This window comes from Mustela nigripes, chromosome 9 (genome assembly GCF_022355385.1).
Source record: "Mustela nigripes isolate SB6536 chromosome 9, MUSNIG.SB6536, whole genome shotgun sequence".
NCBI lineage: Eukaryota > Metazoa > Chordata > Mammalia > Carnivora > Mustelidae > Mustela > Mustela nigripes.
In genome coordinates this window covers 50,817,064-50,833,503 of record NC_081565.1, presented here as the reverse complement: position 1 = coordinate 50,833,503, position 16,440 = coordinate 50,817,064, and the positions used below count along the sequence as shown (strand labels likewise).

General features: G+C 37.4%; 1 protein-coding gene across 4 annotated transcripts in view; it reads left to right on the top strand.

The window, feature by feature from the left end:
• The window catches only part of CNTLN (centlein), a 297,883-nt gene extending 285,636 nt beyond the window's left edge, over window positions 1-12,247 (top strand). For all 4 annotated transcript variants that reach the window (XM_059411596.1, XM_059411594.1, XM_059411595.1 and 1 more), the window contains 2 exons: window positions 201-278; window positions 11,549-12,247. In XM_059411596.1, the coding sequence (XP_059267579.1) occupies window positions 201-278; window positions 11,549-11,650 (180 nt within the window). In that variant the 3' untranslated portion in view covers window positions 11,651-12,247. The remainder of the gene's footprint in view (window positions 1-200; window positions 279-11,548) is intronic.
• Window positions 12,248-16,440: the final 4,193 nt, after the last annotated feature.

Genomic DNA, 16,440 nt, shown 5'->3' with positions numbered 1-16,440 from the left:
ACAGCTTTATCTTCTACATGTCAGTATTTATAAATTAAATATTAAGAGGACAGATTTGTGTATTCCCTACTTTGGAAGGACAGGCTGGTCTTTACGGAACCCTATTCTACAGTATCTCTTGAAATTTATTCAGTATCTAACAGTGTGATCAAGTTCATGTAAATGGAATTAACATCGGTCTTTTGATTTTCTTCCTTTAGGACCTAGAAAGGACAAGGTTAGATGCTGAGAATGACCGAGAATGGCTGTTGTACATTCAGAAACTTCTTGAAGGACAGGTATTTTATTTTTCTGCTTCATCTCCAAAAACTTCTTTAAAAAAAATATTCCAAGCCTTACACTTTTACTCGATGTCTAACTTTTTGTAAACACTTGCCACATCATTTACTTCTGTTAGGTAAAGAAGTATTCCAATAGGTAGACAGGAAAGTTAACCCTCTATTTGTACTTTTGGACTTAACAAATGAAACAAATGCCTTGGGAAGAGCCAACACAGGTCTTAGCAAATGCATTAATTAAATTATTGAGTCAACCTGTAGGCCTGCTACACTGAAAAGGATCTATTCTCTCAGCCCTCTTAGGAGAAGAGATTCTTTATTATGTGTCTTTAAAGTTGGTGGTTGATATGGACACCTGAGGAGTTCATGGGTTTCGGTGACCTTTTACTATGGACCTGTTTCCAGTCAATTCATGTTTTCCTCACAGCCAGACAGCTGTTTATTACTGTGTCTTCCCGCATTCTCTACAATATTTTCTACTGAGACCTCGAGCAGCTTGTTAGTGGGAAGTAAATATTGATTTGGCATCCTGTCAATGCAGAAAGAATGAAAAAATTTCCACCAGAGGCCCCTCAAACATTTTCCTATCGACATTTTCTGGGCCGAGAGGAAAGCTGCATAGAGGATGACAAGGCCAAGACGAGCTGAAATCCCTGCGGGGTCCATTGAGACTGCTGCTGTGACCTGTGTGATACTTTTTCTTTCCTTTCAAGTATTTTTTTAATACACATAGAGTCTGCTGGGATGTGCCCCTCTTGTAAGTGATCAAGGGCAGTTTATTGGCAGGTGAGAGCCCAGCCTTTCTAGTCGTAGCCAGCTTTTGTGTTGACATCACCGACAGCATGTAATGTATTCGAAAACTCTTTCATTTACAGTTCTTATTGCTCAGCCTAATTGTGTCTTTTTGAAAAGAACCAAGAATTAAAAGAGCTAAAACGTTTTTTTCAAAAAAAGAGCCAAGAAAAAAAAAACCTTGACTGTCCCGTAAGTTTTGGAAAGTCCTCGTAAATGTTTATGTCAAGATTAAAAATATGAGGAAGTGGTGATGCAACATGGAGGCTTAAGTGGGTAGAAGAATAAATGAAACAAGATGGGATTGGGAGGGAGACAAACCATAAGTGACTCTTAATCTCAGAAAACAAACTGAGGGTTGCCGGGGGGAGGGGGTTTGGGAGAAGGGGGTGGGATTATGGACATTGGGGAGGGTATGTGATTTGGTGAGTGCTGTGAAGTGTGTAAACCTGGTGATTCACAGACCTGTACCCCTGGGGATAAAAATATATGTTTATAAAAATAAAAAAAAAAAAAAAAAAAAAAAAAAAAAAAAAAAAAGATTAAAAATAAAGACAGATTTAAATGCCGTTATTTTACATTTACATTAAGAAAGAACAGTATCTGTCCTTTTGGAAAAACCAAGGATAAGTCCAATCCCATCTGAACTACTGATATTCTTAGTATCAGTCTTATATAGTTTTGAAACATCTGGAATCGCTTCAGTAGTAATAGAAGGTGATCGGCAGTCTTTGGTGTACAGTTATTCAAGCGCAGATGTGTGGGGACTGGACAGAGTCTTATGTGGTGACAACTTACTTTAGAGAAGAAAGGCCATTTCTTAATTATGTTGCACACCCCACACCCAGCCCAATGTTGAGCACATCAAAGGAATTTAGTAATGATTGTGTCGGGTTATATTTTTAAGCTTGAAAATGATAAAAATAAACTTATGAATGAATTTTTTTTAATGTTCAGCTTATAAGCATGACCCTCTAATCTGGAACTTCTATCATCAGTTACAACCATAAAAATAATACGTCCACAGGTGTACATCTTTATTAAATTCTATGAAAGTGTTCTTGACCCCAGCGCTGATTTTGTCTGATGCACCTGTGCAGACATGCATGCACACATTCTGCGTTATCTGGGTGTGTGCCTGCTTTCTTTAGTTAGTGCAAAAAAAAAAAAAAATCCTGCTGAAAATGGCATCAGATCACTTCATACTGCAGTTTGATGTAGTGCCTTTTTGTGCCACTGAGCCTGGACTTGGGAATATAATTGCTTGGCAGTATTGATTTAATTGCCCGGGTTTATTTGTGGACTCCTAATTATTGACTGGAGGTAAATTTAATGGAGCGGCCTTTATGAACACTGGGAAAGCTCTGCTGTTGCTGTTCTACATAATGAACTGCGTCGTGTGCCTTTAGATCATTTTTCAAGCTAATTTTATTCCACTGTGACAGTATGAAAACATTTAAAAAGTCAAAGACTTTTTATTTTTATTACTGACATAGGTGGTTTTGCTGATGTCTTTGAATTTTGTGAAAAAAATAGGGACTTCATTGGCTGCACTTCAATGTCACTTCATAATTACACCCAAGAGAAAAAGCTAGAAGATAGAAAACATCTCTCTCTCTCTCTTTTTTTTTAGCCTACTTTTCTTCTCTCTCGGTTCCAGCAATTATATTTGTCCTGAATTGTAGAGAAGGTTTTCTTTGTGCACCAATTTTGTGAGAGGCTAGGTGATGCTGTCAGGATCACGTGGCCAGAAGGGTGTGTGTTCCCTCCTGCGTCCATTGAGTAAGACATACGGTTCTGTGTATCTGGGTTACAGGATTGCTAGGCCGTGGAATAGTAGAGCACATTTCCTTCAAAAACGAGTTAATTCAATATTGATACTTGGTTATTAAAATATTTTGAGGATAAAATTGTCAGAAAACCTCTCTTTTACGTCTTCCCTCTGTGTTGGGTGCTGTATGTAAGGGAATTCACAGATCTTAGGAGTCTATCTGGCCCTGCAGTTTTAGCTTTGGTTTAAGGATTGGGCCACAAAATTATTTTCTTGCAAAGTAATTTTTCTCAGCAATCATTGGATTAAAATTTGTATTTATAAAGTATTTACACAGAATAAAAAGCCGTTCTGCCGTGTGGCAGCTTAGGACTCCAGGGTAAGAGGGTAATACCTACTGCTGTGTTAGCCAAATTCCCTGAGAACCGAAAGGTCTAAAACCTTAACCCTTTTCTATATTGCATACAGAATGCAAGTATATGTCCTCATTCCTTCAAGTGGTCCTGATACTGTTGGTAACTTTATCTATTTAATCTTTATCTGCACCCAACCTACATCCCCTGGATAGCTAACAATAAAAATTACACTTAAAAAAAAACTTTCTAGTATCTGCTATCATTTTTTATGGCACAGCTGCCACTTAATTTCTTTGAATATTTTTACTTGGAGTACTTCCTCTTTTTACATGGTACATTTTTAAAAAATGTATACTTTATGGCAGAGACAAACAAGTTAATGATTATAATAGGATGGCAGAGCCCTTCAAAATTGTTTTTTATTTTTTTTTTTTTTTTTTGTAGTTTAGGGAGTAGGAGGAGAAACAGAGATAGGAAAAATAGGCTGGGACCAAACTATGAAAGCTTTTGAGCAGGAAGGGGATATGATCAGAGTTGTGCTTTGGAACAGAAGCCTGAGATCAGCCCATGGCAGGTCTGGAGGGAGAGAGACTGGGAGCAGGAACATAGTTGAGGCAAAGGGCAATGAGGGTCTGCATGTGCCCTCGCCATAAAAAGAAAGAATGAGGTAGATGTGATCCACATTACACTGATTGAATCAATAGCAGTAATGAGATGAGGTGAAGTCAGAAAGCAGAAGCCATAGATGGGTGAGTTTAATACCCTACATAAAGAGACAGATGATGATACCTTTAAGAGTTTAAGAAACCCAAAGACATAGATCAAATTTGGTAGGGAGGAGATGTCAGTACTGAAGCCATAGAAAATTTAGTAGATGACTCCCATTAACAATATTCAAGGACTCACGAGCTTTTGTTAATTCAGCCTAGCCTTCTATCCAGCTCTTTTTAGTGAAATTTAACCATTTATGGAACACTTTTCAAACTCTTACAACTCAGCAACGAAAAGCAAAAAAAAAGGATTTGAATAGACATTTCTGTAAGAAGATAAACAAATAACTAATGAGCACATGAAAAGATGTGCAACATTATTAACCATGAGGGAAATGCAAACCAAAACCCAAAATGAGTTACTGCTTCACACCTAGTAGTAGGAAGGCTATAACAAAAGAGACAGACAATGCTAAGGGTTGGTGAGGATGTGGAGGGATTAGAACCCTTACCTCATGCATTGCTGCTGGGAATGTAAAATGATGCCACTCCTGGGAAACAGTCTGTCAGTTCTTTGAAAAGTTGAGGAGGGAGATTCTGTCCCCGAAGTTTCATCCACTGGGTAAGTGCCCACAATAAATGAAAACACATGTCCATACAAAAACTCCTACATTGAACTCCTACGTTCACAAAGGCATTACCCTTAATACCTCAAAAGAAGTGGAGGCAACCCAAAGGTATGTCAGCTGATGAGCAGATTAACAAAATGTGACATGTGCATACATGGACTGTTTATTATTCAGCCATAAAATGGAATGAAGGACTGATACATGCTACAACATGGAAGAACCTTGTAACTTTTACACTAAGTGAAAGTAGCCGTAGACAAAAGGCCATATTTGTCTATGATTGCATTCATATGGAATGTCCAGAATGGGCAGATCTATAAAGACAGGAAGTAGAAGAGTGGTTGCCAGGGGATGGCGGGGGTGGGGGTAGGGAGATGGGAGGGGCTGCTAATGGGTACAAGGTTTCTTTTGAGAGTGATGAAAATGTTCTGGAATGATGGTCGCACAACCTTGTGAATATACTAAAAACCAGTGAATTACATACTTTCGGAGTTTTGCATTTTGTGAACTGTTTCTCCATTTAAAAAATGCTCTCCTTAATACTGAAAAGAGGGAAAAAAAGATTCAGTAAAAAATTCAGTAAATTTCTTATATCACATGTGCCATGTCCTCCACCATTAATTAGCAGAGATTGCCTTAAATGCCTTTGAATTTGAATTTCTGTCTATTGGCCATACTTATGAATAAATGAGATAAATTATTTTGTTTCTTATTTAATTTGCTCCTTTCAGTTGGCACAGAAGGAGATGTCCCCCTATAATACTCTGGTCAATCTTACTTTCTCATGTATCCAGACCAGGAGGGGTTTATACTCTGCCCTCTAAAAGACAACTGTTTATTTGTTCTGCCCATTCTGATCCTCAGAATTAAATTGTCATAGAGGTCACTTAGCTTTATTTTCAGGCCTTAAAATACCTGAAGCAGTCCTTTTGAATTGGGACTTTAAAAGGCATTGGAGGGAATCAGTGGAGATAAGAAGTGAACCAAGGAGACAGAAATCACTGCCTTCATGGAGCTTACATTTCTGGGGGTGGAAGACAATAAACAAAGAGTTAATTTGTATCAACTCTGAAATTTATTAAACAGTTAACTTGAACAGAATTATATGTATATATATTAAAATATGTATCCTTGTACAAAACAAGTAATATACACTTACAAACACAATATGGTTCTTTACTAGGATTTGTATAAAAACCTTGAGCCGGAAATGGCTGGAAAATGTGTCTTGATTTCCTTTTGTTGTTGTTGTCCTGTTCTTTGTTACTGCTAATGCTTTTTTGGATTTCCTTCAGTCCATTTTAGTCCACTTTTTGGAGATCATTTTCTTGCATTGGGGCCATATCAAATATTCCTTCTGCCTTCAGCTGTTGAGAATTTAAAATATGGAATTTAATCAGTGGTTTTTCTTTAGCTTTAAATATCCCTGTTCCTCTTAGTTGCTTCGGATCTCGCAAATGCTGAAATTTAAAACGGCTCTTTCCCCAGTGCCTCTCTGCAAAATATGCTTACCTTCGACAGAATCCTTGCACTATGGCATTGAGAAGGGTTTTATCAATGTCCCTGGCTCTTGTAAATAGAGTACCTTCTGGCCTGAAGGTTAACTGAAAGTTTCTCCTTAGAACTCTGAACACATCTACTCTGTTGCAGTTCGAACACATGCGGACACATGCACATACTTAACCCACTCACCCTTGCTCACACACAGAAACCCACACAAATCAGCCACCCACACAGATTTCTCACATCTAGCTGAAATAGCCAGAGTTCAAATTTTTCCATTCAAAGCCTTCCTGGGATTTTTATTTTTTTAAACAGTGTTAAATCTTTTTTCATGTTTCCAGTAAAAGCAGATATACGACATAAAATTTAACATCTTTATTTTCAATATGAGTCAAGTTAGATTAAAGTCAGCTTGTGTTTTAAAAATGATATCTTCTTGGTAATAGTTTTCAAACCCAAAACAAGAATGAAAATGGTGAAAATGCTCATTTGCCCCTTAGATTTAAAAAGTTATCCTTATTTCATTTTTTTTTCTTGTTACACAGAAATTTTCCTTTTTTTTTTTTTTTATTGTTAGGAGCACATTCCAACAAGTGCTCATGCTTTAAGTTATCTCTGTGATCTCTGTGTTTTATAGTCATGGACTTCAGGCTTTGTTATTTTTCCAGCGTCACTTTCAAACATCTGTAACCATCACTCATATCTCAACCTTTATACAGAAACACCTCTAAATGAAACCGCAATTCGTTAAGTGTGAGGGATAAATTTGAGATTGTGTCAGCAACATACCAGGTCCTAAAGGCAAACATCTGTAGGTGTTTATGTAAGATGAGCTGGAAGTCTGTGTGAAATCTGGGGAAATCTCTCCAGAAGAGAAATCACCTTTCATGAGTGGGACAGCCGAGTGACTAGGAAGACCCTGGTTTAGGACGACACTGCACCAAGCAAAACTCAGTTGTTGTTCTAAGGTCCTCATTAAATTTCCAGATGAAGGGGGCGCCTGGGTGGCTCAGTGGGTTAAAGCCTCTGCCTTCGGCTCAGGTCATGATCCCGGGGTCCTGGGATTGAGCCCTGCATTGGGCTCTCTGCTCAGCGGGGAGCCTGCTTTCTCCTCTCTCTGTCTGCCTCTCTGCCTACTTGTGATCTCTGTCTACTTGTGATCTCTGCCTGTCAAATAAATAAATAAAATCTTTTAAAAAAAAAATTTCCAGATGAAGAAATCTCACATAGTATCAGCTCTTCACTATTTGTGCCATTCTGTCCAAGAGTTCAAGCTGGTGGAATCCTGCATTGACATACCCCAGGAGTATCACTTCTCCTTTGTTTTGCAAGAGAAAGAGCTCATGCAGGCTTTCTGGACTTGATAGTCCCTGACATAGGCCAACCCTAGGCAGCATGATTATTGGGTTTGTTGTTTCAGATACATGTGAATGGCTAAGTGAGAAAGTTTGTGTTGGCCAGTCAGCTCACCACATCAGTCCAACTCCAAACTCCTATCAGTGTTCTTTCTGTATCTGAGGGAGTTCCTTCCAGAATGCATATCCAGAGATTTCAATTGATGCTGAACTCCCTGTGGGACATAAACTAGCACTGAATCTAGACTCAAAGTAGCAGAAAATTCAGGTCTCCTGGTCTTCTCTGTTTTGCAATTAAAAAACAAAAAAATAGGGCAAACAAACATGCTATATGGATTTTTTTTTTTATGATTTTATTTATCTATCTGACAGAGACAGAGAGATGGTGAGAGAAGAAAAATACAAGCAGGGGGAGTGAGAGAGGGAGAAGCAGGTTTCCTGCTGAGCAGGGAGCCCACCGCTGGCCTAGATCCCCTGACCCTGGGCTCATGACCTGAGCCAAAGGCAGACACCTAAGGATTGACGCCCCTTTAAAGCACTTTCCAAGGCATCTCATATTTAAGGACAGTCTTAACTATACCCAATCTATAGCTGTATGTTGAGAACTGATGTTCGTTTGGTACTGTAAGATTTTGCAGAACTCTTTTGAATCACAGTGGATTAAAAATGTACCATGAGTCTTCAGGTTAACCGTAATTTATAAGATTTAAGAATTAATAATAATCTGTAAGTGATAAAAGTAAGTACTCTCAGTTGACTAAAATAGCCAGTGAATTCAGAATGCCATTCTTTGTCACTCTCAGAAAACAAGAATTTTCATTAATTCATCCTAGACTAAGGAGAAGTTTTTATCTGTACAGTCTATGGAAGAAGTTTGCCAAAAGATAAATAGTGCGGACTTGTCAAGAGAGGCTATTTGTAAACCCAAGACCACTAGTACACTCATTATTTGAATATGTATTGAGTCTACTCCATGAGTAAGGAACAATTTATAAAGTAGAAGGGACATGTGCTTATAATTTTTTTATTAACCGTTACTTTCAGTTATTATGTTCATTTGAAGTGTTTTGTAATTCTGACTTTGCCTTAGACTTCCTCTCAGTTTGTTTCAGTTATTAATGAGCTTAATACAAAATTACATTAATTTTATATTTTGCAAAATTACAGTTGATCCCTATATATTAAAAAACAAAAACAAAACTTCTGAAAGATCTTGTTGAGAGCCGGCCTTATAGTTCCCAGTAAATGACAAGTCATAAAAAGCATGTACAGTGAGCACTGTGTTTAGAGGCAGAATTTCAGAATTGGTTTATAAAAAAGGAAATAGAACCGCTGAATTAAAATAAACATCTCCAGCCAACATGTAAGATATATGAACTTTCATTTTATCGTATATAGACAGATAGTAACATCCTTCTGACCTATTTGCAGGGCAGATAGACATGAACATAGTGTGTGTCATGATTAAAAGATTGATTGCTTTTTGAAATCCCTATGTGTTATCGTCCATACGAAGCTTAAAAGAAGCTAACAATCCAGCCAAACAGGATTGACAAACAATTGTGTTTAACTGTGGGGCTTTACATTTTATTGGGAGCCAGAGGAAGAGAAGAAAGTGAGTTGTCAGTAGTAAATTAGTAAATGGACCTCTTGTTCCAGGTTGGAGGCTTCCTGGAAGACAAATTCTTGGAGATAAGATTTTTTTTCCAAAGGAAGTGAAATTTCTGAGTGCATGACATGTTGAAAACTGTTCAGATCACAAGATAATAAGGTTTAGGTTTTCACTTGAAAAAGTGATATGCAAATGATAAATGTCGGTCTGGTGAAAGTACCAGGTGACGTCATCACAAGGGCAATTACAGAAGCGCCGTGTTTCCCAAAGTGGGTTCCATGGACTGCTGGTTCCACATGATAAATAGACCATGAGAAAAGCATGGGCGAATGAATCCAGAAATAGGATATTGCAGACACACAGTGCCTGTTAGTATTTTAAAGCTGCTAAGAAATCCTGAAATGAAGGACATTTTTAAAGTTTGGTTTGTTTCCCAAAGTTTTTGGTCAGAGAACTCTTTTTTTTCTCTGACCAGCTTTAGGAAATGAACTTTTTTGTTTCTATCAGGAAGAAAAGAGAGGTTATTCTCATCTTGTTTGTCTGCTTTTTTTTCTTCTTTTTTAATTCTTATTTGTTTTAAAGGTTTTATTTATTTGTTTGAGAGAGAGAGAGAGAACAAGTATGTGAGCCAGGGGCTGAAGGAGGAGCAGAGGGAGAAGGACAGGCAGACATAGGCCTCCATCCCACAACCCTGAGATCATGACTTGAGCCTAAATCAGGAGTTGGAAGCTTAACCGACTGAGCCACGCAGGCGCCCATTTGTTTGTTTTTTTGGTAGGAATGCGAATGGTACTGGTAGCCTTGGCCAGCATAAAAGAAAGTTGCCTGATAGTTTTGTTTTTGTTTTATGTATGTGCATTTCTTTAACATCTAATATTAATGCCCTGAGAATGTAAATTATCTAATTTATAAGACTGACAGTTTTGCCAAATATAACCCTTTTCTGCATCCCAGAAGGGCAAACTGTCAAAGTAAGGATTTGCTTTTAGTATCCTTATCTTACAGAAGGAAGTCTAACGGACTTCTTCCTTGATTCTAAAATGCATTTTCCCCACATTTTTGTTTTTCTGACATTGGAATGCCAACACAGTATGTATATATTTAATGTGGTAGGGGGTTTTCTCCCCAGAAAAAGCTGTTTTTAAGTGATTGTGTGTGTCGTCTGTTCAAGTCTATCTTCAAAACTGAAGAAATGTGATATTTTGGTATCTTGTGCTTTCTTCAGTGGTAAGTTTCAAGGAAGACAATGTGTGAAGCTCCTGGCAGAGACTTAGGCTGTCCTAAGGAGAAGGTAGTTTGTTATAAAGATAAGAAAGAAGTTAAACTGGAATCTTAGAAACTTGGGATCTGAGGCAATGCTATGGACTGGCTTTGGTCTCTGCTTCTTTCCTGGGCTACATAATCGGTTTGCCTGGTGTTTCACTGTCCCTGGCCAGTCTTTTCTGTTTTCCCCCAATTCAGATTCAGAAAAGAGCCATTCTGTTTGGTTCAACTAATTATAATCACCCTAGCTGAGCACAGCTAGGCAACCCCTACTGGGAGCATCAGTCTTTGCTCAGGTGCTGATGGGTAACACTGCCAGTGCTCATCCTAGCACAAAAAAGGCCCCGGTGCCACTTCCCCTTAGGAAAGGGGACGGGGCATGACAAGCATTCTCAACTAACTTATTCAGGGAAACAAAAGTAGTCTTTCCTTAGTTAACCCAAAGGACAACTCCAAGAAGTAACGTAATGAACTTCTTAATTATCAGAAACCTCTCTGTGAGACCAGAGAGCTGGACGGGAGGTGGAAGCAAGTTGGCGGAGCTGTGTGAGTAATTGGAGAACAGTTTAGATTTTCTCCCACTTACAGTGCACACATGCATCATACAAGTTGGAGTTCTCCAGAAAGCCCAGGGAAGCAGAGGGAACAATGAAACTTTACCGGAAAAGTTATATAAATTATGAAATTTAAAAATATACTCTACATTTTATAAACTCAGCAGTTTGCAACATGTGTATTACACTTTGATATGCCAAACAAACTTTTCTATAACAACTTAATCAATGGGCATACTTTTGCCATTTTTTTCCCTCTGAAATTTTACCCTATGACTCGCAAAGTGTTTGGCTCCCACACAGACAAGTGTATTGATAGTTCTCTCTCATTCTTTGATGACTGATGAGCATACTGTACGACTTCTGTGGGCCTGTGGGCCCTGGAGATGGCCGTAACCTGCTATTGATCAGCTGATTGAAGACAAATGGCTTCGCTGCTTGTATTGCAGATTACATCATTAACATGGTCAGTAAACCATGAATTGTTCAATAAGGCGTTTATCTTTTTTCATTTTACTTCTGCTCTTTTATCATTTTTATTATAAAAGACAAAATTACCCCCAATATCCAGTAAGATCAGCTGAAAAGAGACCCAGTAGGGTACCATTATGGGTACAGAGTTGCAGATAGCTGAGTTCTAATGGTTTAGTGATACTTACTGTGTCTTTTTGAGCTGGAAAAAATATAGGGTTTTGATCATCTTTTTTTCTGTGTTTCTCTTCCAGCTTCCTTTTGCCTCCTATTTACTAGAAGCAGTACTGGAGAAAATAAATGAAAGAAAGAAACTAGTTGAAGCATATTTCACAATTATGAAAGATATTAGATGATACTACAATGAAGAACTTCTTTCCAGAAGTGAAAACTTTTTTTGCAATGTGACTAGAAAACATGCATTACCATCTGATACAGTATCTACTCCAGCTATCAATAGTCAGGTTCGATACCAAAATAAGAAGGCTTGAAACTAATTAATTGCCGAACAAGGGAAACTAATTAAGTACATAGCCATTTAAAAGGAAATAGTGTAACATTTGATTGTTGAATACAAATATTGCCACAAATCAATGCAAACTTAAAAATGATTTTCCTTCCAATGCAGTCAAAGAAATTAGAACAAGCTTGGACACACAAATTGGTCTGAATATAAGAAGAAAAAAGGTAAACTGAGGGTTTAATATTTTAAGTTTTATAAAAAAACTAGAGAGTTGACATAATGTCTCTATAAAAGGCCTTAAATCAGCCAGTGAAGAGCACGTTTGTATTGTAAGCAAATATAAAATGGGGAACACCATTATCTTAAGGATGAGCATTTAATGAAGTAAATTGTGTGGTCCAGTTATATCTGTTCTCAATATACCAGATGATATAGGAGATACTGTATTTTCCTAGAACTATGTGGCAAAAATAAAAACATTTTTTCCTTTTCTCCCTTTCTTTTTTTAAATTCACGAGACTTGGTGTGCTCCTAGAAATTAGCAAGGGACCACAAGCTCAGTGTGTAAAGTTAGATCTACCATAACTCCTACTGTGGTCAACTAATTAAAGTTAATTTCTTAAGTTTAAAGTTAAATTCTTAACAATGATGTCATCTTTTTTAGATTTCCAGATATTCTCACCCCCATTTCACCTCTTTACTATGTTCCTGCCCCATGTGACCTTTTTGGGAAAGGCTCTGCTAATTCACCAAACTTCTGCCTGTATGCAGCCTTCATTCTTGCTCTTCTTTTTCTAGAATATTCTGTTCTCAACTTATCTCATGACTGGCTCAACATGACTTTTCTTACCACTTAGGATCACCTTACCTGTTCCCCGAGAGACACCTTCCTTGGCCATCATACTGTTTAATTTCCTTTATCACAGAAAATTATCTATTTTACCTGTTCACTTATCTTCTTGTTAATTTCTGCCCCCCCAGCCCCCTTTAGAATATAGGTCCCCTGAGGTTGAGGCAGTGGTTGGCAAATTATGGCCCAGAAGCCAAATCTGGACTGCCACCTGTTTTTGTGTGGCCCACAAGCTAAGAATAATTTTTATATTATCAAATGGTTTAAAAGAAAAGCATATATTTTGTAGCATGTGAAAGTTATATGAAATTTAAATTTTAGTGTCCATCAATAAAGTTTTATTGGAACACAGCGATGCTCATTTATTTATTTATTGTTTATGGCTGCTTTCAAGCTACAGCAGTGCAGGTGAGTGTGAGGCCCAGACCATATATGGTGGTGGGGTCACTTGGCACTACTTCTTGGCGAGCTACAAATCACAAATTCCACTCTACTGTGCTTAAAAAAATACCAGTGCATGCCCGTCATGTCAAAATAAGAAGAGAAAAATGACCTTCAAATGTCATAACTTTTAGGGCACAGTGAAGTGCAGACTATCTTGCTGTTGAACTAGATGGCAAAGCATTGCGTTAATTATACCAGGACGTTAGACCTGTGCTAAAGGAATGCCCTATTGACATTACCCAATATCATGAATACTCATGGCAGTATTCCCAAATCAGAAGACGATCGTAAGAAAAAATTATAAAATTTAAAATGTAGCATCTCATCCCAGCAGAATTTTGTTACAAAGCTAAAAATGTGACTGCACAGTATTACCCTGATGCCAAAACCAAATAAGAACAGTAGAAAGAAAAAAAACGTGGTAGGCTGAAACATGGCCTCCAAAGATGTCTGCCTCCTAATTCCTAAAACCTGTGAATTTGTTACCTTTTATGGCAAAAAAGGACTTTGCAAATGTGATTAAACTAAGAATCTTGAGTGGGAAGATTATCCTGGATTCTCTGTTTGGGACCTGATATCTTCCAAGAAGGAGGCAAGAGGAATCAGTCAGACAGAGAGCAATGTTACCACAGACGCAGAGGGACAAAGAAATTTGGCAATACTACCCCAACAGCACTCAGTGTAGAGAAAAGGGGCCAGGAGCCAAAGACTGTAAGGCAGTCCCTGGATATAGGAAAAGGCAAGAAAATGGATTCTCCTCTACAGAGCCTCCAGGAAAAAACAACAACAACAACAAAAACCCAGCTTTGTTGACACCATGACTTTAGCTTAGTGAAACTGACTTTGCATATCAACAACTATAAGAGAATACATTTTGCCTTTTTTTTTAAGATTTTATTTATTTTATTTGACAGACAGAGATCACAAGTATGTAGAGAAGCAGGCAGAGAGAGAAAGGAGGAAGCAGGCTCCCCACTGAGCAGAAAGCCCGATGCGGGGCTCGATCCCAGGACCCTGGGATCATGACCTGAGCCGAAGGCAGAGGCTTTAACCCACTGAGCCACCCAGGTACCCCCATTTTTGCCTTTTTAAGTCATTAAGTTTGTGGTAATTTGTGATGGCAGCAATAGAAAACTAATCTAATTTTCTAAAAGTTTGTTTAGAATTATTGATGTTTATGAGGGACATTGGTAAGAAGATAGAAAATCAAGGCTGATTCCATATTCAAAAACCAATGTAAAGGAGAAATATCACATGATCATAAAATTCTAGAAAAACATTTCAAAAAATTCAACACGTGTGTGAGAAAGAAAAACATCAGAAAATTAAGAACTTCTTCAATTTGATGAGAACAATCACAAAAGGCCTACAGTTAACATTATATTCAATGATGGAAGACTGAACACTTGCCCCTCAGATCAGAAATAAGGCAAGGATGTCTACTCTCAGCACTCTTATTCAACATAACATTGAAAATCCTGGCCAGCATACTAAGGCAATAAAAGGAAGTAAAAGCTATCTCTTGAGTAAATAAGTACATAACTACATAAATAAAATCCCTAGATTATTAATAAGTGACTTCTCAAGATACAAGATCAACATGCAAAAATTAAGTGTATTTCTATACATCAGTGAACTATAAATACATGTGTGGAAACCATAATTTACAGTACAATTCACCATTGCTCAAAAAAAAAAATTACTTAGGTGTAAATCTAACAAAGCATGTATAAGACTTGTATACTGAAAACTACAAACCCTGATGAAAGAAGATTAAGTAGGGAAACATACTGAGATCATAGATTGGGATATTCAATGTAGCAAAGATGACAGTTGTCTCCAAATAGATATACAGGTTTAATCCAGTTCCTACAGACATCACAGCAAGATATTTTGAAAATAGAGATAAGAGTCTTCTAAAAATTTTATGGAAAGGCAAAGGAATGAGAGAAGCTAAAGATTTTTAAGGAAGACTAAAGAGGGAGAAATCACTCCACCCAACCGCAAGATGTGTTATAAAGATACACCGATCAAGAGTATGTGGTATTGGCAGAGGGATTGACACATGGGTCAAAGAGACACAATAAAGACTGACAAATACTAACTTAATTCTCAAAATGTCACAGGATTCTGCAAGTAAGGCGAATCATTTAGATTTAGATGGTCCAAAAAGAAAATTTCTATAAGAAGTGTATAGCCACAAATAAAACCAAAAAGAAGGGGTGAGTGCCAGGAAACATTTTGAGAGAGCCCTTTATTTTCTGGGTTCAGAGTATCCATGAAGTAAGTGGGCACAAGAATTGCTATCTTTAATTCTTATATACCTGTGCATGTAACTGCCCTTGGAATTACTACAAAATGTATAACAGTGATTTAATATAGTATAATCAAATTTAAAAAGCTTTTTTTTGTTTGTTTGGTTTTTGGTTTTTCTGTTTGTTTGCCTCTAAGCCAAAGTTTTGTTAAACATTTTTAAAAGAAGATATGGTATGTGTGTATACATAAACACACACACACACTAGAATATTATTCAGCTATAAAAAAGCAAAATCTTGCCGTTTGCAACAACATGGGTGGACCTAGAGAGTACGATGATAAGTGAAATAAGTCAGGCAGAGAAACAAATAGCATGACTTTACTCATATGTGGAATTAAGAAAACAAAACAGTGAACAAATACAGAAAAAAAGAGGCAAACAGAAAACAGGCTCTTGAACACAGAGAACAAACTGATGGTTGCCAGAGGGGAGGTGGGTTGGGGGATGGGTGAAGTAGGTAAAGGGGATTAAGAGTGATAAGTGCCGAGTTGTGTATAGAATTGTTGAATCATTATATTGTACCCTTGAAACTAGCATAACATGGTATATTAATTTTACTTCAATTTTTTTAAAAAGCCTTTGGTTATCTTTTGATTCTTAAACATGCACACATATATTTGATTGCTTTCCCTGTATGTTAGGGAATGGTGGGCACTACAAGGATTTCCTCTCCATGGTCTAATCTTCAATTTTCTTCTTTATTCTTAAACCAACACACATGGTCCATAATAACACAATCTTGATTCCAGCACTTTTTGCCATTCAGTCTTCCTTTCTTCTGGTTATCATCACTAAGAGTAAGTTGCCATCCTGCATCCTTGTACTCATAGTTTATAATAAAGAAAATGTTACTCTTTGTTAATGCTAAATCCGGGGTGAGGGACCCCAGAACTGTTAGTAGAGAAGTACCAGAGACTTCATTGTCTTGTGTGCCATCCCATTCGAAACAGGGAAGAAATACATCTTTTACAAACGGAACCAACTTAAAGTACTCTAAACATATTTGGGGATGAAATTTAATTAAGAGAAAAAAATAAAAAAATATAACAAGTTTGCATTTTCCTTCAATATT